This window comes from Arvicanthis niloticus, chromosome 18, assembly GCF_011762505.2.
Source record: "Arvicanthis niloticus isolate mArvNil1 chromosome 18, mArvNil1.pat.X, whole genome shotgun sequence".
NCBI lineage: Eukaryota > Metazoa > Chordata > Mammalia > Rodentia > Muridae > Arvicanthis > Arvicanthis niloticus.
Window position 1 is genome coordinate 42,868,883 of NC_047675.1, and position 21,432 is coordinate 42,890,314.

General features: G+C 48.1%; 1 protein-coding gene across 1 annotated transcript in view; it reads right to left on the reverse strand.

Moving 5' to 3' along the window:
• The window catches only part of LOC117722988 (polycystin-1-like protein 2), an 81,551-nt gene that overhangs the window by 1,814 nt on the left and 58,305 nt on the right, over positions 1 to 21,432 (reverse strand). Inside the window, exons 32-42 of the mRNA XM_034522329.2 lie at positions 20,884 to 21,088; positions 18,596 to 18,689; positions 16,622 to 16,759; positions 14,454 to 14,639; positions 11,916 to 12,243; positions 10,526 to 10,659; positions 8,210 to 8,337; positions 6,424 to 6,584; positions 3,905 to 4,115; positions 2,150 to 2,251; positions 1,614 to 1,745 (exon numbers count right to left, since the gene is read on the reverse strand). Of these exons, the coding sequence (XP_034378220.1) occupies positions 1,614 to 1,745; positions 2,150 to 2,251; positions 3,905 to 4,115; positions 6,424 to 6,584; positions 8,210 to 8,337; positions 10,526 to 10,659; positions 11,916 to 12,243; positions 14,454 to 14,639; positions 16,622 to 16,759; positions 18,596 to 18,689; positions 20,884 to 21,088 (1,819 nt within the window). The remainder of the gene's footprint in view (positions 1 to 1,613; positions 1,746 to 2,149; positions 2,252 to 3,904; positions 4,116 to 6,423; positions 6,585 to 8,209; positions 8,338 to 10,525; positions 10,660 to 11,915; positions 12,244 to 14,453; positions 14,640 to 16,621; positions 16,760 to 18,595; positions 18,690 to 20,883; positions 21,089 to 21,432) is intronic.

Sequence of the window (21,432 nt, forward strand, 5' to 3'; positions counted from 1 at the left end):
AATCCCAGCCCTTAGAGGTGAAGACAGGAGAATTTTAAGTTCAAATCCAGCCTGAGCTGTATATCAAGATCCTGTCTCATCCATAAACAAATAAAGCAAAGCAAAAACACATTGTAGGAAATAAGACTGGCAGTCCAGACTTAAAGGCTATAGACAGAGCCACACAGGCCTGTAATCACAGCACTTGGGAGGCAGAGACAGGAGGATGAGGAGTTCAAGGCCAGACTGATGATACTCATGAGATCTTGTCTAAAACAAACAGCAAAAATGTCCATCTCTTATGAGGAAAGCCGTCCTATTGGATTAGGGATTCACACTGGTCCAGCATAACTTAACTAATTATGCCAACAAGGACTCTGTTCTCCAGTATGCTCCTTTATGGAGCTTAGCACTCTGACCTATTTCTTTTTTCTTTTTTTGTTATCTATATATTTAAGGTTTATTTAATGTATGTGAGTACCGTGTTTTCAGATACATGCTAGGAGCCAACTCCTAGCAGAAAGTGGCTTATCATCTTTGCAGCTATCTCGGGCCATATATTTGCAGGTTGATACTTTTCCACCCTGACCAGAGACTTGGTTTTCTAGTATGATATTTTTGCAAACATCCTACAACAGCAGAGCATGCTCTGATAAACATCTTGTTTTTCTCAGACATGTCCTGGACTTGTTTAGTGTCCACAGCTGCAAGGCACTCCTGGTAAAGTGTCTCTAGCTGCACTCCCCTGCTTGTGCTTATATACCCACAATTGCCTTTCAATAAACGAGACTTGAGCAGACACCCCCTCTTGTCTCTACTCTTTGCGTCTCTTGCCCCTCCATCCCCACTCTGTCTCTTGCAGACCCCATTGACTGATCCTCAGGCCAGGTCAGACACACCAGAAGAGGGCATCGGATCCCATTACAGATGGTTGTGAGCCACCATGTGGTTGCTGAGATTTGAACTCAGGACCTCTGGAAGAGCATTCAGTGCTCTTAACCATTGAACCATCTCTCCAGCCCCTGACCTATTTTTTTAGAGGATAATAACTCAATCCATAATAGCCGTAACTCCCTCCAAAAAGGTTCTTAGACTATGAAAATATGGGCAATACTCAATTACAGATGATTATGTGGGCCAGGTGTGGCAGTGTATGCCTTTGATTCTATTACTAAGGAGGCAGAGGCTGTTTAATCTGTGTGCTAAAGACTAGCCTGATCTACAAATACATATTTTTAAAGAATGAATTACCAATGATAGATACTACAACATGGATGAGCCTCAAAAATATGTCCTCAGGCCGGAGAGATGGCTCAGCAGTTAAGAGTACTTGCTTCTCTTTCTGAGGTCCCAGCTTCGATTCCTAGTACCCACACTGGGCAGATCACAACAGCCTGTAACTCTAGTTCCGGAGACTTCTACAAACTTTTCTGGCCTTCACAGGAACCGTGCAGGTGGTGCACATACAAACACACAAGCACACACATACACAGAAAAATTTTTTTAAAAATAGCAAATTAAAAAATAGATTGTCCTAAGAGGAAGCAGCTGGATGGAAAAACAGACACAGGCACAAACACACATACATGCACACATGATCTCGTTTATGTGAAGACTAGGTCGAAGGAGTTTACCTGGTCAGACTTTTGTTCCTCACTGAAGGCCACCAGAATGACAGAGATAAACAGATTCAGAACCACAAATGTCATAAAAACTATGCAGGACCCAATGAGGAGGGAGCCAAGGATTGGGCTGTAGTCCAGGACCTGCCAGGAAGAAAGCCTGTCATTCCCCTTTCCCTCAGCAACAAGTCAGAGTGTCTGAGCTGAACAGAGTGGGGGCAGTGGCCTCTGTCTGGGGCAGGGAGTGTGGGCTGAGCTCTCCAGAACTGCCCCAGAGGGGTATGGGTTGCACCCTGGTCCTCCCATGCTGCCTCTAAAACCAGGCACCATATCTTGCGAGGGCTGAGCATTTCTACAGCCCAGTATGGGTCTGACAGTTCTTCTGTAAGCAGGAGACTCCAGGGTAGTCTGTCGAAGAGTGTGGGGCATTTTTATTAGTCTAGAGAAGCCCCGTGCTTGCCAGGCCCTGCATTCAAACTGGCATAGGGGAAGGTGGCCAGGCAGTGATTTGTCAAAGTTTCATGCAGATTTGACACAGATTGCATTACCTCTTCATAGTTGAAGATCCCCAGCTGAAGACTGATCATTGTTTCTGCTGCATCAAAGAGGGTTTTGTAGGAACGGAGTTTCCAACCAAATGCTAAATTTGACTGTCATGGAGACAGTATTCGTGAGCAGGGAAAGAAAGCACAAAACCTCCCCCCGCACACCCCTCTAGTTCTGATGTTTAGACAGTGATATGACAGCCACTTCCTTGGCCTGGCCACACTGTGGCACCTATGTGGTCATACAAGTGAATATGTATACACACCCAGTTCAATAGGAGACATGGGTCTGTGCATGCATGACTACACACATGGGGGAATTTTGAGTGTGTGTGTGTGTGTGTGTGTGTGTGTTTCTGTGGGCATTGGTATATGCACATAGGCATTTGTGAATGTGTAGGTTTGTGTATGTTATGTGCTCTGGAAATGTCTGACCCTGGACCTTGGCTGCATTCTGAGCCTCCCAATGACAGTTACCTGCGCACCCACCAAATACAGGAGTATCCAGATACCTCAGGGACTCAGGTACCCCCTGTCCAACCCTCTGCATCATTTACCAGATCGTGGCTTAAGGACTCAATGATGCCACTGACTGCTCTCATGCCCCAGCCTCTCTGCTGTAGGGGAGGATGAATGGAGCTCCTCCCACCAGGCTTTCTCTCATTTCCCCAAGACCATCCCAGGAGTGTGGTGTCAAAGTGAGGCTCAGAACCTCCTCCTTTTAAGTTGGTGGCATCTGGCTTTGCAGGATTTCTGCCATGTCCCCGACCTTCAAATGAAGGGCTGGGTAGATCCAGAGGAGTCAGGGCATTTGCATGAGAGCATTTAGGAGAAAAGCAACCTTTCACAGACCGGCCACCCTTCTCTCAGTGCACCTTACCCTGGGTGGGATGGAAGGTGGAAGGGGAGATGAATGAGCAGAGCTGAGATGGCTAGAATGTACAGTGGGAGTGGGGGCTAAGAATGGAGTGCAGACAAAGACACACGAGGGCTGATGCCAGCACAAGACCTGACTGGTGACAGCTGCTAGACTGGATAGAGCTGGGCTGCGATAAGATCAAGGTGGGGCTAAAGTCAAAGACAAATGGGCACACAGGACGATATCGGAGAGCCTTGGAGCTTCTGAGCTTCCGAGTTGCAATGTGTATTTGGATAGAGAGCAAGAAGAGGTCAGAAGGAGTCTTTGCTTTTCTTAGTACTTGATACTAAGAGCTGAAGACTCAGTGCTTCCTGGCCATGAGCTTTCTAGTGACAAACATCTAATTGTCAACGTATAGTGTCCAGGGGCTCAATGAAAGATTATTGGCACTACAGAGTCCAAGTATTTATGACAGCATGGCCTGTACCCTCACCTCCCACCCTGCCCTAGCTCAAGGAGAGGGTGGCCCGATCCATGTGCGCACTATGGGAGCTCACCGCGCATGCCTGGAAAGCAGCCATGAGGCTTCTAAGCAACTGGGCTTTCAGACCCAGCAGTCTGAGAAGGGCTGGCTGCAGAAAGCAGCCTATCTTGAGAGACCATGGGCCCTTTTGGTCTCAAACCTCATACCACCTCACCCCCTTTTTACTGAGGCTCCCAGTCTTGGTTCTTGGAGGTGGCGATTTCATAAGCTCCCAGTTAACAGATCCTGGATTCACAATCTCTGTTATTTCCTCTGGATACCCAGTCTCCCCCTAACCCTGGCTGGCCACAGTACCAAGTAGCCTTTACTTCCTCCAAGACCTGCCCTAAGGTGAGTACCTACAGGAGGTACTCACCACAATGGAATACGCCAGGAGCATGATAAGAATGACAGTGACAAAGCCTGAGATGTCACCCCAGGCCCGGCGCAATGCTGCCGTGATCATGTTCATTTTGGGATTCAATCTGAGCAGGTGCCAAAACTTCACTGTGGACAGCAGGACAAGGAAGGCGATGATGTAACCAAGGGCAGCATCAGCCGCGGCTGTCTCACTGAAACTGATGCCCCTGTGGGAAGAAAATGGAAAGGCCCCACCATCTCAGATACCAGAGGAGCATGGCTGGAGTCCATCCAGATACAGGGTTAGATTTACCATGATCTCAGAGGTCATCTTGCCCTGAAAGTGGTCTGGGAGACAAAGTAGTTCCAACCCCCATCCCCAAGTCAGGTGGTGATGATGATGGGGATAAGAATGATAGTAACAGCTAGGCAGTGGTGGTGCACACCTTTAATCCCAGCATTTGGGAGGCAGAGGCAGGTGGGTTTCTGAGTTCGAGGGCAGCCTGGTCTACAGAGTGAGTTTCAGGACATCCAGGGCTATACAGAGAAACCCTGTCTCAAAAACAAACAAACAAAGAATGATAGTAGCAGCTATACCAACAAGGTGGCTCAGTGGATAAAAGTAATTTGCAGGTAAGCCTGGCTATCTGAGTTGATTCCCAGACCTCATGTAAATGTGGTACAGGTAGAAGAAGAGAGCCAACTCTTCAAAGTTCCACATGTGCTGTGGAATGTCTGTGCTCCCCAACAAATAATCACAAATAAACTATGCTAGGTGTGATGGTGCATGCCTATAATCTCAGCACCTGGGAGGCAGAGGCAGGCAGATGTCCGTGAGTTCACATCCAGCCTGGACTGTATAGTGAGTTCTCTGATAGCTATATATAGACCCCATCTCAAAAAGCAAACAAAAATTCAAAATAGGTTAATAAATTAATTAAAATAAAAGAATGGTAGTGGTGGTGGACTGACGATGGTGTTGGTGATGATGGAGTGATAGAGATGTAACAGTGAGGATGAGGATGAGGACAATGCTGGTAATGGGGTACCATGGTCTTGAAGATCCAGGGGTTTGCTCCCAGGACCTTTAACCAGTAGTCTTGATCATTGGCTGCAGAGCTATAGGCGGAAGAGGACTGTGTTAGGGGTGGAGGTTGGGAGGATGGAGAGAAGAGTCTTTTGCAAGCCTTCACCTCCCTGCTTTGGGTCACCAAATGCCACTCATTTGAGAGTACATCCCCAGCTACCCTAATATAGAAGAAGCGGGGGGGGGGGTTGTCCCCCATTTGTTGTGCTAAGTGAGAATCTGATTTGCTTTGTGTCATTTGCACTTCAAGATGAAGCAGGTCCTGCTGTCCCAGTTTCACAGATGACTGAGAGTCGGCTGAGCAGTTAAGAAAGAGTTCTTACTGGCTTTCTGAGGGACCTGAGTTTGGTTCTCAGCACCTGCATTGTTCAGTTCATAACACTTGTTCTGGGTGATCCTAACGCCCTCCTTTGGCTTCTGCATGCACCCAGACACACTTGGCAGGTACTCACACAGACAAAGACACATAAACAAAAGTCTTTAAAAAAAAATTAACTCAGACACTACTTAGGTTTCTACAAACTGCCAGATTTCGTTTTATATTTTCTGACACTCACTGTATGCAGGGAACTCTCTAAAGTTGGTTTAAGACCCCCAAAAAATAACAAGCTTGTCCATGTGGATGGCAAGAGTGAAGGATGAGGTGATGGGAGGAAGGAGTGAGTGTGTTGAGACACCGTGGTCCATGACCTCATGGGTGACCTGCTACAAACTCGGCATCATTCTGAATCATTCTGACAGCCCAGCCTTTGTGCTCCAGGAGGTCAGCTCTGTCTGACAAGGGTCAAGAGTCCACACTTGGGAATCCGTGGGCCAGATGGTCTCTGTCTCAGTGACTCAACAGTGCCATTGTTGTAGAAAAGCAGCCATAGGCAGCTTGTGAGCAAACAAGTGTGCCCCACATTGTAATAAAACTTTATTTGTAGCGTGCATGGAGGCACATGTCTAGTCCTAGCACTAGGGAGAGGAAGCAGGAGGCCCAGGACCTGACAACCATCTGCATGGTAGATGCTCCTAGCCACTGAGTCATCTTCCAGCCCTGTTGCTGTATTTTGAATTTAAGAGTCCTCTCTACCTGACACAGAACAAGAGAGGGTAGTGTGTGTGTGTGTGTGTGTGTGTGTGTGTGTGTGTGTGTGTGAATATGATCAAAATATATTAGATGCATATATGAAAACGTCACAATGCAAGCCACTATTGTGTATTTATAATACATATTTATAATTTGTAGCAATTAATACATACTAATTTAAAAACAAGAAATGAAAGAATCCTCTCCAGTTTCCTAAGTCACAGGACCTGAGTGTGACTCTAAGGGCAGCTGCAGTTATATCTGCAAGGACTTCCCTCTGCCCACTTGGGGCCAGCAGAGTTTCCAAAGCCTCCTTCTGACAGGTATAGGAAAGAGACAGGGGAGGGCTAGGGAAAGAAGAGAAGTCACTACATACTCGCCCCTGTGCTTCCGGTAGCGCTGGAGGTCACGATCTGCCAGGATAGTTCTTTTTACAAACACCATGAAGGCACTCCAGCTGGCCAGGATGATGGCCAGTTCCAGAAGATTCCACTTGCTGCAAAAGTAACCCCACTTCTGCTTCCTCATGAGCTTGCCCTGGAAAAGGGTCCAGAGAGATTCTGCTTAAGGCTGTGGCAAAGTCTGCCCCTTCATGCCTAAGGCCTCTAGAGGATGTTACCCTGGCTCCATCCCACATACATAGACTCCCTGGAGATCTCTCCTCAATCTGTTCCCATCACTAACTCTGACTACCAGACTTGTGACTGTAAATACAATAGCTAAGCCTGTGTGTATGTGTGTGTTAATGGGGATTGAGCCTGGGTGTTAAGCTTTCTAGACATGTGGTCTGACATTGAGTTTCATCCTCAGCCATCTTTTTAAATCTTGAGATAGGCCCTTGATAAGGTGCCCAGCCAGGGTACTGAACTTGCTCTGTAGCCCAGGCTGCCCTGGCACTAACAATCCTCCTGCCTCTGTTTCCCAAGGTCTGGGATTACAGATATGTGCCACATCCAGTTGGGTACCCGGCTTTAAGGGGCTCCTGTTGCCTCATGGGAGATTAGGGTGAAGGTCAGATGACAGACTCTGGCTTCAAATTCTGGATTTGGGGGCTGAGAGTGTAGCTCACTGATAAAACACTTGTCTAGCAAGCAAGTAGCCATGGTAAATAAGCTATCCTTGGCAAATAAGGTCTATGGGCTTTTGTGTCTTCCTCTGAATGCCAGAGCCAAGAGGACCTTTCTTTTGTTAAGAAAGTACATAATATTCTTAGCATAGTGCCTGCTTCATAAACAAACACCAAACATACCATCCTGATTTTCTTTATCTATGTATGGTGAATGCCGTGTATGTGTGTGTGGGGGGGGTGTCAGGCAACAGTTTATGGGAGTAGGCTCTCTTCTACTATGAGAAACTCAGATCACCAGGCTCGGTAGCAAGTGTCCTTACCACTGAGCCATCTCACCAGCCCGACCCGACTTTAAAGACATTGTTAGGTTAGGCCAGGCACTATGGATCACACCTGGAATCCCAGACATTAGGAGGCCAAGACAAGAAGATTGCAGCCTAGAAGATACATAGTAAATTCCAGGCGAGCTACAGAGTGAGACTCTATCTCCAAAAACAGAATGAACAAACAACAAAAAGAAGGAAAAAGCAAGACATTAACACATTGTTGATGCAGAGAATGGTTGGTAACCAAGATGCCCCCCCCCCCGTTTAGATATCCTGTGTACATCTGTGAAGGAGAACTCCTCATCTACTTCAGGTAAGGTTGAGACATCTTTAAGCTCTCATAGTAGTAAAGGTTATTAGGGGCACTAGGCCCACAGGTGAGCCTGTGGACAGAAGATGCTAAGCACCCCACATGCTAAGTTCAGAGAACCCCAGCTATAGGGACAGTCACCTCCACTTCCCATCATCCCTTCACCTAAGACTTTGGAAGGTTTCAAGTCGGAAGCAGACCCACCTACCCCTAGCAAGGACCAAGCCTGAGGTGTCGGTTCCTTGGAAATACCAACCCTGGTCCTTCCTGCAGCTGCCTAGATTGGCACTCAGGAACAACAGAAGGTCTACCAGGCAAGCGCCTGGGGCAAAAACAAACAACAAAACAAAATAAAAAAACAAACAAACAACCCTTTTCCTCTTGCCTCAGCCCCCCACCTCTGGAGGTGAGAAGGCAAAGGGATGAGCCCCCTTATCTCTGCGTCCTGAACTCTCACCTGGACCACCATGTAGCAGAAGAGGAGGAGGAAGTAAATGAACTCAGCTGCTACCACGAAGGGGTGCCAGCCATCCGTGAAGGGGTACAGGCGCAGGCTCTGCAGGGTCACGTGTGAGAAGAAGGTACCTGGGGAGAAAGGGGCGTCCTGTTCACCTGTCTATTGGAGTCCCATCTTCTGACCAGACTCAGGCCATGTAACTCCAGCCCTTAGGGTTGGCAAGGGGAAGACAGCTGTCCTTAGGACAAGGAGATACAAGGGGCAATTTTGGACATGAACAGGATGTCAAGGACAGTGGACAATCCAGAAGGAAGTTGCTCCAGAAGGCCCACGTGACCTTCCACCTCTGCAGTAGATGTGTGTGTACAGCACCTCACAGATCCCACCCCCAGCATCTTCTTACAGCCTCCCTACACTGTTCAATGATATCATCCTCCTCATGGAGCTTCCCTGAAGATCATCAAGTGGTCCACACTGCAAGCCAACCTTCCTGTGAGTTATCTGCCACCATTTATAAATCTGTCTCTTTTAGTTTGAGATATGATCTCACCATACCCCTAGTTGGCCTGGAAGTCCCTGTGTAGATGAAGCTGGCCATGAACTCACAGAGACCTACCTGCCTCTGCCTCCCTAATGCTGGGATTAAAGATATGTGCCACCATACCTCAGCCTGTGTCTTTTTAATTTAATTTTTTCTTTATTCTTTTCACATTAAAATTGAGTAAAAATGTTTTGTTGTTAGTTTTGCTTTTTTGTGACACTCACGTATCCCAGGCTGTCCTTGAACTTTCTGTGTACTCAAAGATGACCTTGAGGTCCTGATTCTTCACCTCTGCCTTCTGAGTGTTGGAATCTCAGGACTTTTATATGTGTTGGTTTATGAAATAATATTTAAGTCAATTTGACTAGTAAGGCTAGCGTCTGAACATAAAGCCAGCCTTCGGGGTGACAGAAAGACCAGCTGAAAATTAAAATACACTGTATATATCATACTGTATACATGTATTAAAATATTAAAATTCTAAAAGAATAAAATATATGTTTTTAAAATTGTAGCTCCCCAATATAATAGGCTAAGTGACCAGGAAGTAGAGAATAAGTTTGAAGTTCATCTGGGATACCTAAGACTGTGTCTCAAAATAGGCAAATAAATAAAATAGCAATTGAATACTTATTAAATGTTCAGTGTTTAACAGAAAAGAAGTTGAGTTCTGGGCTAATTGAGTATTAGCTGAGAAGGTTTTAGGTTAATTTTTGGTTTTGGTAGCTTGTGATGAATGTTTAAAGAAGATGGCAGATGGGGACAAAGAATAAAGTATAAAATCCCATCCCAACAGTTAGGGTAAGTATCGCCTTTGAAGCTCTGGCCTCAGTTGTGTGATTGCTGGTTGGACAGCGATACTCAATGTGCTTCCCACTGTGGGAGATGGATAGGCTACCTTCTCACTCCACTGGATTCCCTTAAGATAATGAAAGAGACCAGGCCAGAGTAAGAAATAACACTGATGCTGAAAGATAGAAAAATCATAAGTTGATCCCCTGAACCCTACTTTTAAAGCAAAGACATAAAAACCTGTAAGTCAAACACTGTGTTGCCTCAGTCCCAGGAAATTAGCTGACCATTTGAACAGATGGCCCTAACTAAACAAATCTTAAGATTCATGGTGTCAGGATGCTATGGGCCCGAGATTAGCTTGGCCGGGCTTTGAACTAACAGCCCTGAGACAGTTGGTGCCAGGATGCTAAAAGTTTGAGATAAGCCTGACCCCCTTGAACTGGAGCTCATGATATATAGTGTGAAACTACTTCGAAATAGCCAATTATAAAGTGACACACCATGCATCTTAGGAATTTGAGATCAAATGTATCCATGACCTAGTGACCTGTTCTCCCTCCTTCCCCCTTCCCTAACTCCACTCTCAGCCTTCCCTCTTCCCTAACTCCACCCCCACCTGGTTTGTAGATGCCCCCTTAAAAGCTGTAAACTTCTTTTGTTCGGCTGCTGAATTCCGCTGCCCCTGCGCGGGCTTGAAGGAAAGACAGCCCTGGCTAGCCAGTAAACCTCTTGCAATTTGCATCAAGTTGTGTTTCTCGTGAGTGATTTGGGGTGCGTCTGCAGTTCTCCACGGATCGGTGAGGTCCTTTTCATTTGGGTTTTACAATGCCTTGCTGTCAGGGACCCAGAGATTTGTGACCCATTGCAGGGTGAACACAGACCCCCCCTGCAACTTCCCAGGGACCCCAGTCCCTGAGGCAGCAGGACCAGCTATGGGGGTGGGGACCCAGGTGAGGCTTTCCAGGAGAGGCGGGTCTCACCCAGGCCACTGGTCTCCAGTGTGAGTGTGACACAGCAGAACAGATTAACATTGGCGTTGTAGACAGTGAACTCCACAAACACTGCTCTGGTCAGGGTGTCCAGCCAGCTGTTGTCAAAGAGGTACTGGAGAATCCTGCGGAGGAAGGGACTGCTGGGCATCTTCAGTCTCCTGTCTATGAACCCCTGGGTGATCTAGGGCTTACTGTCTTAACCTCCTCCTCTAAGGTGACCCTGGGCTACATGGCTAGCTTTTGGTGTGTGTGAGGGGGCAGGGGTGTCACCATTTGCCAACCATAAGGTGTGTTAGTTTATAGTCTCCTGAACATTGGAACAGAGGTTCTCAAGGGAGTCCCCAGTCCCCATTTGTAGCATGTTGTGAATACAGACTCTGAGGCTCTGTCAGATACATCAGAAAAGTTGGGTCAGGAGCATGGGCTTGGGTGTGCCCCATCCAGGGAAGTGGAATGCTTCTTCAAGTCAAAAAGCCAGAGTGTTCTAGAGGAAGCTCCTGAGGCACTGGGAAGCACTGGGACTCAGGCAGTGGCTGCAAGTGTGGAGGTTCCTCTGGGCTGGGCCCTGGAGAACTCAGCCTGCTGTAATACAAAGAGCAGCATGCCCTGGGGTGGCAGAGGGGGTTGAATTTCAAATCCCTGACTGCCTCTTGGGTAAGAGACTAACTTCTTCAGGCTTTGGTCTCCTCGTTCACAATGTTATTAGCACCAGTCCCTCCAGACCGAGAAAATGAAATTATGTGTGTGAATATACATGTATGCTTAGTAATAATAGCTGCAGAGGGCCTTGCCTCCCAGGTCTGGGGATGTGCCTGAAACACTTGGGGCCTGGAAATACTTCCTAAATGATTATTGTGAAGAGGAACTTTGGAACAGTTGTTCGTCCTGTCCCCTCACCCCCCCCACCCTCCTACCCCCCCACCCCTGCCAGATGGGAGAGGCTAATTAAGATTTCTCGGTCAGAGGAGCAGGATGGACCAACCCTTGCCACTTACAGACAAGGGAGGTCCTTGCCACCTCATTTCCCAAAGACCAATCAGTTTAAAAGTCACACTGTTCCGCCAATCATATTGTGCCTAGTCAACCGCTTATACTGTATAAAAACTGACCAAATGGGCTGCCCTTCGGTGTAGGACTGCCCCAGTGCACTGGATCATTAAAATTCCTCTTGCTTTTTGCATCCATTTACATCTCTGGGTGGTTCACTCAGGGTCTCTGGTAAGCTAAGGCTCACAAGAGTCTTAAAATTGCTCGCCCTTTCCTTCCCACAGTGGCACGAATAAACTCGGCCTGGCTTTATTTTGAAGGCTGCATCTCCACTCCACCAGACACTCTTAACAAACATCACTGAGCTAGAAAAGAACCCAGTGGCTCTTACCTTGAGGCACTTTGGTGATCAGCCCCCAAGGGGACCACATAGCCTCCTCCCCCGTACATGGTAAGTTTGCCCCACATGGGATAGCCCTGGCGTTGATTCTGGCTCTGGTACTGCCACACCTGAGGGAAGCCGTTGCTGTTATTGTGAGCAGAGGCATTCCAGCCTTCTCCATAGTCTGCCAGGTCTTCAACATCCAGGGAATATGGTGCATGGCATCCATCAAAAGAAGCCTGTAACTGCTGGGCAACAGAACAAGAGCTTTCCCGGACCCTCACTTGGCGAATGTGGGCACTGCCAACCAACTTGGAGTTCCCGTCAGTGACAAAGCCTAAAGATGAGAACCAGGAGGGCAAGTGTAGCATCCGGAAGCATTCTAACACATCCCAGGCTCCCCCACTCAGATGTGCATATAATCATAGGTGTATCCTAGAGAGAAAGCATAGGATGCATTCTGTTGGAACATGGCCCTGCCCCTTTAAGACCTTGCTCTCTCCTGAGATGCTTGAGCCTACAGCTGAAAGATATAGAAAACTTATGAAAAATATAGAAAGTTTTTATGACCCCTAGACCTGAGCAAAAGAATGCAGGTTCACTAGTCCCAAGGAAGCGGAACTGAATGTAAGATTTCAGGCCTTCACTGCCCCGGGATCCATTCCAGGAGGGGTACATTATCCCTGATAATGTACACTTGCTGGATTAACATTCCTCAGACCTCAAGGAAGAGAACCCACCTGTGGGTGGGGAAGGCCCCAAGCAGGAAGACACATTCCTGACCACAAAGAAAGATGCAAGTCATCTGGGTGGTCCCAGGAACTGGCTGACCGCAAGATGAATGGTTGGGCAAGGTTACACCCTTACAAAAGATAAGTGTATAAGATGTTTTCCGCATGACCCTGACTAAATTTGGGTAGGGACCTTTTAAGACTTTCTACTGTTTTTATGTTTCCTTGATAACCCCTCACCGCCCCCCCTTGGTTTGTGGTTTTCTCCTATATAAGCCCTCCTCACCCAGCCATTCTTTGTCAATTCCTCTGCCCCTGTGTGGGATACGAATTGACCATCAGTCGACTGATCCTGAAATATACCTCATGCTGTTGCATCAAGAATAGTGACTTATGAGTTATTGGGGTGGCCGAGAATTTCTGAGACTTAAGGGAGGTCCTCCCTTCATGGGGCGGGGGGCGGTCTTACACAGCCTGGAGGGATTAGGTCACACCTCCATGCAGTTATCCCTAAGACAGAATTGAGCAGTACTTCTGTGCTGTGGTTTTATGGCTCCTGGTTTATAGTCCTAACTACTACTCCAGCTCTTCCATGCACTATTCTGAATGATACCACATTATGCACCCCCCCCCCTCAAAGAATATAAAAGTCTGATTCATCCTATGCTCTGGGGATTGCCCTTCAGATTTCTCTGAAGACTCTTGTCTAGGGACTTTCTCCATCATTCCTCTCATGGTGCTTTTCATATTCTCTCTCTCTCTCTCTCTCTCTCTCTCTCTCTCTCTCTCTCTCTTTCTCTCTCTCTCCCTTGTTCTCTCTCTCCCTCCCTCGTTCTGTCTCTCTCTCCCCTAATCTCTCCTCTACCCCCACTCTTGCCCTCCCCCCATCTCCTCAGTGTCTCTATGTAGCCCTGGCTACCTGCCTCTGCCTCCCAAGTCCTGTAATTAAAGGCATGGGCCACCACCCCAGCCTCATTCTCATCCTTAATGAATTTAATGAAGCCCCTCTCAGGTTTTAAAATGAAGTCTTCACTCCCTTTAAGGGCCTCATCGTGCTTGGCTCTCCCATATGCTGTGCCATTTTCTGTCTTTCCTGGACTGACCACTGCCATGCTATCATGAATATATTTAATCCATTCATTCTTTCCTCACCATTTCTCCATCTTGGACACTGTATGTTCTACATTCATTCTTTTGAGGGACTATACCCTCATTCTGTCAGCCTGAACGCCATCTGTGTCCTTCCCAACCCTTACTTCCTAACAAGCATGACATCCCAACAGGACTTCCCCCCTCTCCTGTATCCCACATCTGCCCCCATCCTCTCTCTCTAGCATCCTGAATACCCTACACTCCAGCCTCCACATTCTTCCAGAGTGATGCTTATTGCCCCACAGGTTTGTGTTGCTGCCATGTGTAGAAACCTCCATGGTGCCTCTTCTCCTGAGGATAAACGTGATCAATAGGGCTCCTCTACAACCTCCCTCCCTCCCTCCCTCTCTTCTACACAGCCCCACACCCACCCTTCACTCGGGTACCCCATAGTAGTCACACCCAACGCCTTGCAGTTCCATGGTATGCTGGCTTCATTGTCTCACATCCTTTCTCCGGCTTGTACACTGTATCTGCCTAGCTTGTTTAGGCTTCCTACCTCCCATGCAAGATGGTCATCAGTTCACACCAGCCCTCCGATAGCCTGTCAAAGCCTATGAGCATTCGGCTGTTGTGGTTTTATGCTGTCAGTGACTTATAGCTGTTCCCGCACAGTTACACCCACAAGGAGGCCTGACCCGCTGTCTCAGGGTTAGGGGTCTACCTGGATGATGACCATATAAGTTCTTCACAAGGGTGGTGTTGGCCCATTCGAAGAACCCTCTGAAGCCCAGGATAGGTGAAAAGCCTTGGGTGAAGCTACGTTCCAGATGTCTGTTGAAGTGGTAAGCATTGGGGTCCCTTTGCCCATAGGCCACCAGCAGCAGCATCCACAGGAAGCCTAGGTAAGCTGGAGAGGATGCACAGTCTGGTCAAGCAGGCCCTTGACTCCCACCAAGTTCAGGGAGGAAAGGGATTGAACCTGACTCAGAACCCTGGAGGGCTTGCGGCCACCCTGGCAACAGAAACAGCAGAAAGGAGAGAGATACACAGAGAGATCCTGCTACTTCCTCTCCACGGGCGCCTCTTTGTGGATTATTCCTTGTCATTCAGATAATAATTTTAAGGCCTGGGATTGAGGTGGGAGGATCAGCTAATGTTTATAAAGAAAGCATTTAGAACAAGACCCAACCAGGGGTCATGCCCTGTGTTCCTTTTAAGCAGGGTCTCGTGTCCCAGGTTGGCATTGAACTTGCTACATCGATGATATTGGCCATGAATTCCTGATCCTCCCAGCACTGAAATTATAAGTCTGAGCCCACCATGCTTGACCTTCTCTTCAAAACTATTTATGTATTATTCTTGTGTGTACGAGAGTGTGAACATGTGTATGCCACAGCATGTGTGTAGGTCAGAGGGTAGCATACGGAAATCCATTCCCTACTACCAACGATGGGTTTTAGGAGTGAACCCAGATCACCATGCTTGAGCAGCAAATTGCCTGGCTCACTGGGGATTAGCTGGGGATTGACTCAGGCCTATGCTTGCTAAAGGAGCACACCCCCACTGAGCTAAACCCCAAACCGGTTAGGTTCTTTTTCATTTTCATGTGTGCTGTGCATGTACATATGTGTGGGTGACCAGAGGACAACGATGAAAGTCATGTTCTATAGCTCCACCTTTCCCCTTTGGACAAGGTCTGGCACTGACACCAGAGCGAGGCTGGCAGCCAGCAAGCCCGCATCATCATTAGGGTTAAAAGTACACATAACGCCGGGCAGTGGTGGCGCACGCCTTTAATCCCAGCACTTGGGAGGCAGAGGCAGGTGGATTTCTGAGTTCGAGGCTAGCCTGGTCTACAGAGTGAGTTCCAGGACAGCCAGAGCTACACAGAGAAACCCTGTCTCAAAAAAACCAAAAAAAGTACACATGACTACATCTGGTTTTTACTTGGGTGCTGGGAATCCAAACTAGGGCCTCGTGCTTGCAAAATGGACACTCTTACCTACTGAGCCCCCTCTAGACCCCCTATCTGTGTATTCAAGACAGAATTGTCAAGACCAGGCCCCTGCCCTGTGGCATTGCAGATACAGTGATGGAGCAGACAGATATGATCTCTGTCCTCATGGTGTCTACCTGCTTACTGCAGACAGGCAGAGTCTTGTCTTTAGATCAGAAAGTCACACAACAATCCAAGCAGGGTGCAGATTCCTACTGAGCCATACCTTCCAGCATTGGGCTTGAGATCTGCACCAGGAAGCACCACCACCACCCAGTCCCCTGCTGGGCCTACATGGACACCAATAATGATAACACATAGAAAAACGAATGGGGTGGGGGGTGGGGTCCCATTCTCCCCATGGTCTCTGGCTTCTTTCCTTTTTTGCTGTACTTCCCTCCGGACCCTTGTGCCTGGGCTCACCTTGCTAAGTGAACCAAAACTACCCAGATCTGCTTTAGGAAGCAGGCAGATAAACCCTGAGCTTTGAAAGGTTCTGGCAATGGGGTAGGGAGGGTCCTCACTAAAGATAAGCTCTAAGAGTTAAAGAATAGGAAGAATTAGCCAGAAGGGAAGGTGGGAGGGAGGGTGGGTACATTCCAGGCAGCTGAAAAGATAGGACAGAACAAAGGGCCGGGACACACAGGAATCTTCAGATCTCCAGAGCTGCGGAAACCTTGAGCCAGGAGAGGGGACCCAAGTGGGTAGAGCCACATAGTAGGGAACTCAGACTTCATCCCAAGAGCTTAAAAGATTCCAGGTAGAAAGGAGAAGTCAGGACAAGTAGCCATCTACAGGAACTGAGGCCTAGAGGCAGCAAGGGGCTCATCAAAGGACACTCAATGTTTCTGCTCGAAGATATGCTGGGAACCCAGGTGCGGGAAGTAGCCCACCCAGGATTTCTCTGATGAGAGCAAATGCTTTCTGCTCCTTGAGGCGAGTGGTTTTCATCTTCTCAATGGCAGCCGTGGGAGGAGGCTGGTAAGCATGCTTGCTGCCGCGCCTTCGTGATCTGAACAAGACATAAGGACCTGTGGACACAAGGACACGAAACAGTCCCCCATGTGACAGGGAAACCAGGTGTTGTCACCAGCCATTCTGATAGGTGTCCAGTGGCCCAACCATCTATCAGGTGTGTTCTGTCCCCAGCACTTATCAGCCACCTCCTCATTTCCTCTGACCTGAAACCTGAGGTCTCCAGGGCAACACCCGTGACCTCTGTCAAGGACAAGGCAGATAGTGCCACCACTCTCCTATTTTAAACTCAGAAATCCCAGAATTGCCCCAGGCCTTCCAAGTCCCTTTCTGCCTTCCTCCCTAACCCTTCTACCTCTCCCTGAACCATCTCCTCCATCACAACTCCCTGAGATCACACCATTAGTGATTGCCACAGGATGAGCAGTTCTGTCTCACCTCAAGGCCTTTGCCTGCATCTAGGGTCCAAGTCTTTCCTCCCCCATCCTTCCAGGGATGACTAGGGGAGCCCAAAGGGTCTTATTCCTCTGCAGCCATGTCCTCATCAGACTCCCTTAGGTGTTTGCTTATGTTTTAACAGGCTTTAATGTCACCTGCCTACATGGTCTATGCTGGCGGGGGTGTGACCCGTTCCATTCAGCCAGTCCCACATTGCCCACGGCTGGGGTTGGGATCAGGGACAGACTCAAAAGGAACAAAAAAAGGGCCCTTCTGGGGGACGAAATGTTTTAAATCTCAGTCACGGTGTTGATAGCTATATAGTCCTCGGAATTTACTAGAATCAATGAGTTACATCCAACAGTGAGTGAATTTTATGTCGATTATGCCCTGATTCCATCGCTGCCTGAAACACAGCCAGCTCTCCTTGAAGAGTTGCCAAAAGGATGGGAGGAATATCTGCTAGGCTGGGAAGCTGGCATCTCTCCAGAGAGAAATTACCCTTTCATTGAAAATGGAGATTTTGGTTGTTGAGAAATGGGTTTTTTGGGGGGTGCAATGTGCAAAGCCAAAACTCTACCCTGGAATGGAAGATTACATGCCTGGGACAGGGTGAACCTCTATGCTCACTAGCGCACTGGCTCCTGCTTTATCTTCTCTGAAGTCAATGTCAATTATTGATTTTGTTTTGTTTGCTCATCTGTCTGAGGAAAGCTCTTCTTGAGGTCCTTTGAGAGCTCCATTGGGGGGGGGGGGGGAGGCTCTGACCAGAGGCCTCTTAGGACACTTGGTTATAGTCTGCAGACTTTTTGTCCCAGAAGTCTGGTGTGCGGCCACTCTCTGCAGCCTACCCATGAGCTAACTGAAAGCTTTGTTTTCCTTTGACGTTTCAGGCGTCCACACCTTGGCAGTGCACACACTGTGGGGCTGAGAATGTAGCTCCTTTGGTAGAGAGCCAGCCTAGCTTGGGCTTAGCCTGTGTTTTGTCCCCAGCACCACATAACTAGCTCTGTGGCACAGGCCTGGAGGTGGCAATGGGTTGGGGGCATCTGAAGTGCAAATTCATTTTCAGTCATATAATAAGTTCAAGGCCAGTCCAGGCCAAGGGAAGGTCTATCTCTAAAAAGAATACAGCCTACCCTATGCCCAAGGGCACAGCCCTGACTAAAAAGTCCTTCCAGATCCCCAAGGGCACACCCCTGGTTAAAAGGTTATGCTAAGTTACAGGAAATGTGGAAGGAAAGGAGGAAGCAAGGGGGGGAAGAAGGTAGGGAGGGAGGGAGGAAGGGAAGAAGGGAGGAAATGAAAGAGGGAGGGGAGGAGGGAGGGAGGGTGTCTCTTCTGGCTACTCTGAAACAGCTGGTAAGTCCTGTGTAAAGGTTGGTGGCAGATAACATCTGGGAGTGACCAAGGCCCAGGACACCTCAGGACTCCACATACCAGGGCCCTATTACCTGGGCTAGACAGATGTCCTGGAAATAAGGGCAGGGTCTCTTCATCATCCTCTCTCTTCAAGACCAGCGCAAAGAAAGCAGCAAAGCCCAGCACCTGGAAATCATCTTGTGTGAACCCAAGGCTGCAGAGACCTCTCAAGGCCTGAGACATGGGGATCAGCTGTTCCCACAGAAGGAGGTCAGTATGAGGATGGAGGGCTACCCCCAGTCAGAAAGGCTGACAAGCCTTGAAGCTTATCAGAGCTTCCCGCTTTGCTGCCCAGCTACCCAGAGCATCTCTCACTTCTGACTCCACCTCACCCCATCCCCACAACTCTGCATCAACTGATACAGCCTGCAACCTGTTTGTCTGTTATGCCCAAGGGGATCCTGTGGTTTGATTTGGAACACTGGGGACACACCTCGACTCTTCCAATTGTTCTAGCCTTGGCTGGTGGAATTGTCACAAAAGCTTTTGAGTCTTATAGAAGAGACCATTCAGGACTGGGAAGGTAGCTCAGGTGGCAACATGCTTGCCTGGCATGCACAGAGCCCTGGTTTGAATGGAGCATCTATGTTAACAGAGTGTAATAGCACACACCTAGAGTTCCAGCACTAGGGGTGTGGAGGCTGGAAAATCAGAAGTTTGAGGGCCAGCCTCAGCTAAATAGTTTGTAAACACCTTAAGCTATATGACCTTATCAATAAATAAATGCATACATATAAGTCAGAGTAGAATATCAAGGTAGATGGAGGAAGGATTTGAGCTGTCCCACAGGAGTAAAAATTCCAGGGGCTGGGTTTGGTAGTGTAGAGTGAAAAAATATAAAGATCATTTTATAAAATATATACAGGTTTTTCTTTAGACTTTTCTTTAAAGGACATGAAAAATATAGAAAGTTTTATGACCCCTAGACCTGAGCAAAAGAATGCAGGTTCACTAGTCCCAAGGAAGCGGAACTGAATGTAAGATTTCAGGCCTTCACTGCCCCGGGATACATTCCAGGAGGAGTACATTATCCCTGAGTCAGAGGACACTTGCTGGATTAACATTCCTCAGACCTCAAGGAAGAGAACCCACCTGTGGGTGGGGAAGGCCCAAAGCAGGAAGACACATTCCTGACCACAAAGAAAGATGCAAGTCATCTGGGTGGTCTCAGGAACTGGCTGACCACAAGATGAATGGTTGGGCAAGGTTACATTCTTACAAAAGATAAGTGTGATTTCTACTGTTTTTATGTTATATTTCCTTGGTAACCCCCTGACCCTCCATGGTTTGTGGTTCTGCCCTTTATGAGCCCCCCACTCCCAGCCAACTGGGTCGACACTCCTCTGCCCTTGCGTGGGTCACGAGTCTCAGCCTCAGTCGACTGACCCTGAAATATATCTTGCTGTTCCATCAAGAATGGTGTCTTGTGAGTTATTGGGGTGGCCTCGAATTTCTGAGGCTTGAGGGAGGTCCTCTCTTCATGGGGGAGTGTCTTACAGTAGTAGTGCATATCTACAGTTTCAGCACTTGGGTAGCAGAGGCAGGAGGATTGCCATCAATTCAGAGTGAGTCCTGGCTACATATCAAGTACCAGGCTAGCCAGGGCTACATAGGAAGACCCTGTCTCAAAAACCAAACAAAACCAAGTAACCTGAGAAGAGGTCCTAAATGGTCACTTTACAGTTTTCCTGATCCCCTGCCCACTGGCAACTGCCTGGCTCCTTCCAGAGGTTGGTCTGTCCCTGCTTCCTGCTGAGTCTAAGTCTAGGCTTAGTATCCAAGGCTAATATGCTCCCACATAGCTTTAACGTCTGGGGGAATGGGGGCAAGCTTCTGAAGGGAACAGTCCTTTAAGTTGCTATCTTCTTTTTTTTTTTTTTTTTTTTTTTGGTTTTTTTGAGACAGGGTTTCTCTGTGTAGTCCTGGCTGTCCTGGAACTCACTCTGTAGACCAGAACTCAGAAATCCACCTGCCTCTGCCTCCCAAGTGCTGGGATTAAAGGCATGTGCCACCACCACCAGGCTGCTATCTTCTATCTATGCATGCCAGGCAGGTGTTCTGCTTCTGAGCTACATTCCCCAGTTTTAGGAGTTCTTCTCTATAAATTTTCCCACAATCCTAAGGGTGATGATGATAAAGAATTGTTAGCTCCAGTACTAGGGGACAAGTCTTTTGGGCTATTCTGGTACTATCTCCGTTACCCCTGCTCTGGGGTCAGTGCAGCAGTAGCAGCTCATGTGTTTGTTAAATGAACATTAAAAAATGCTTGAAAAGGGACTGAGCACCAGAGGGTAAAGGTGGCTAGCAGGGGTGTTCTGACCTTCAGGGGCTGGGTGATGAACACACTCTCCACAAAGGACACAGCCATGGAGATGAGCCACTTGAGGGAGCTGACTCTTCCATAGTGCAGGCCATACAGCATCGTGAAGAAGGCCGCCACCCCGCTGGTAGTCACCACCAGGAGCCAGCCTACCAGGACACACCACCAGGGCAGGCCACGAGGGGACTTGTTGGCCCGAGGCGTGCTATAAAAGAGGTCAAACCAACACATTAGGGTGTCACCCGAAGACCCATATTAAAATCCTGATCTGACCTCATCCTCCAGATGGCTTTGTGCAAGCTGCCTGACCTCTGATAATCTGTTTCTCCTCTAATTTGTACCTGCTTGAAAGAGCTGCTCTATAGGCTGCCGTTTGTCCAGTGCTGGCTAGGGGGCAGTCTCTAACAGCAAGCCTAGAAGGCTGCTTCAATGTCACTAAAAAAAAGATCTCGTCATACAAAAGGCATCAAGCCAGCAACCCATCCCCGCATCCTCACACTTATCAGTTGCTTTCAACGACTGACTCCATCATGTCCGGCACACCCCTAT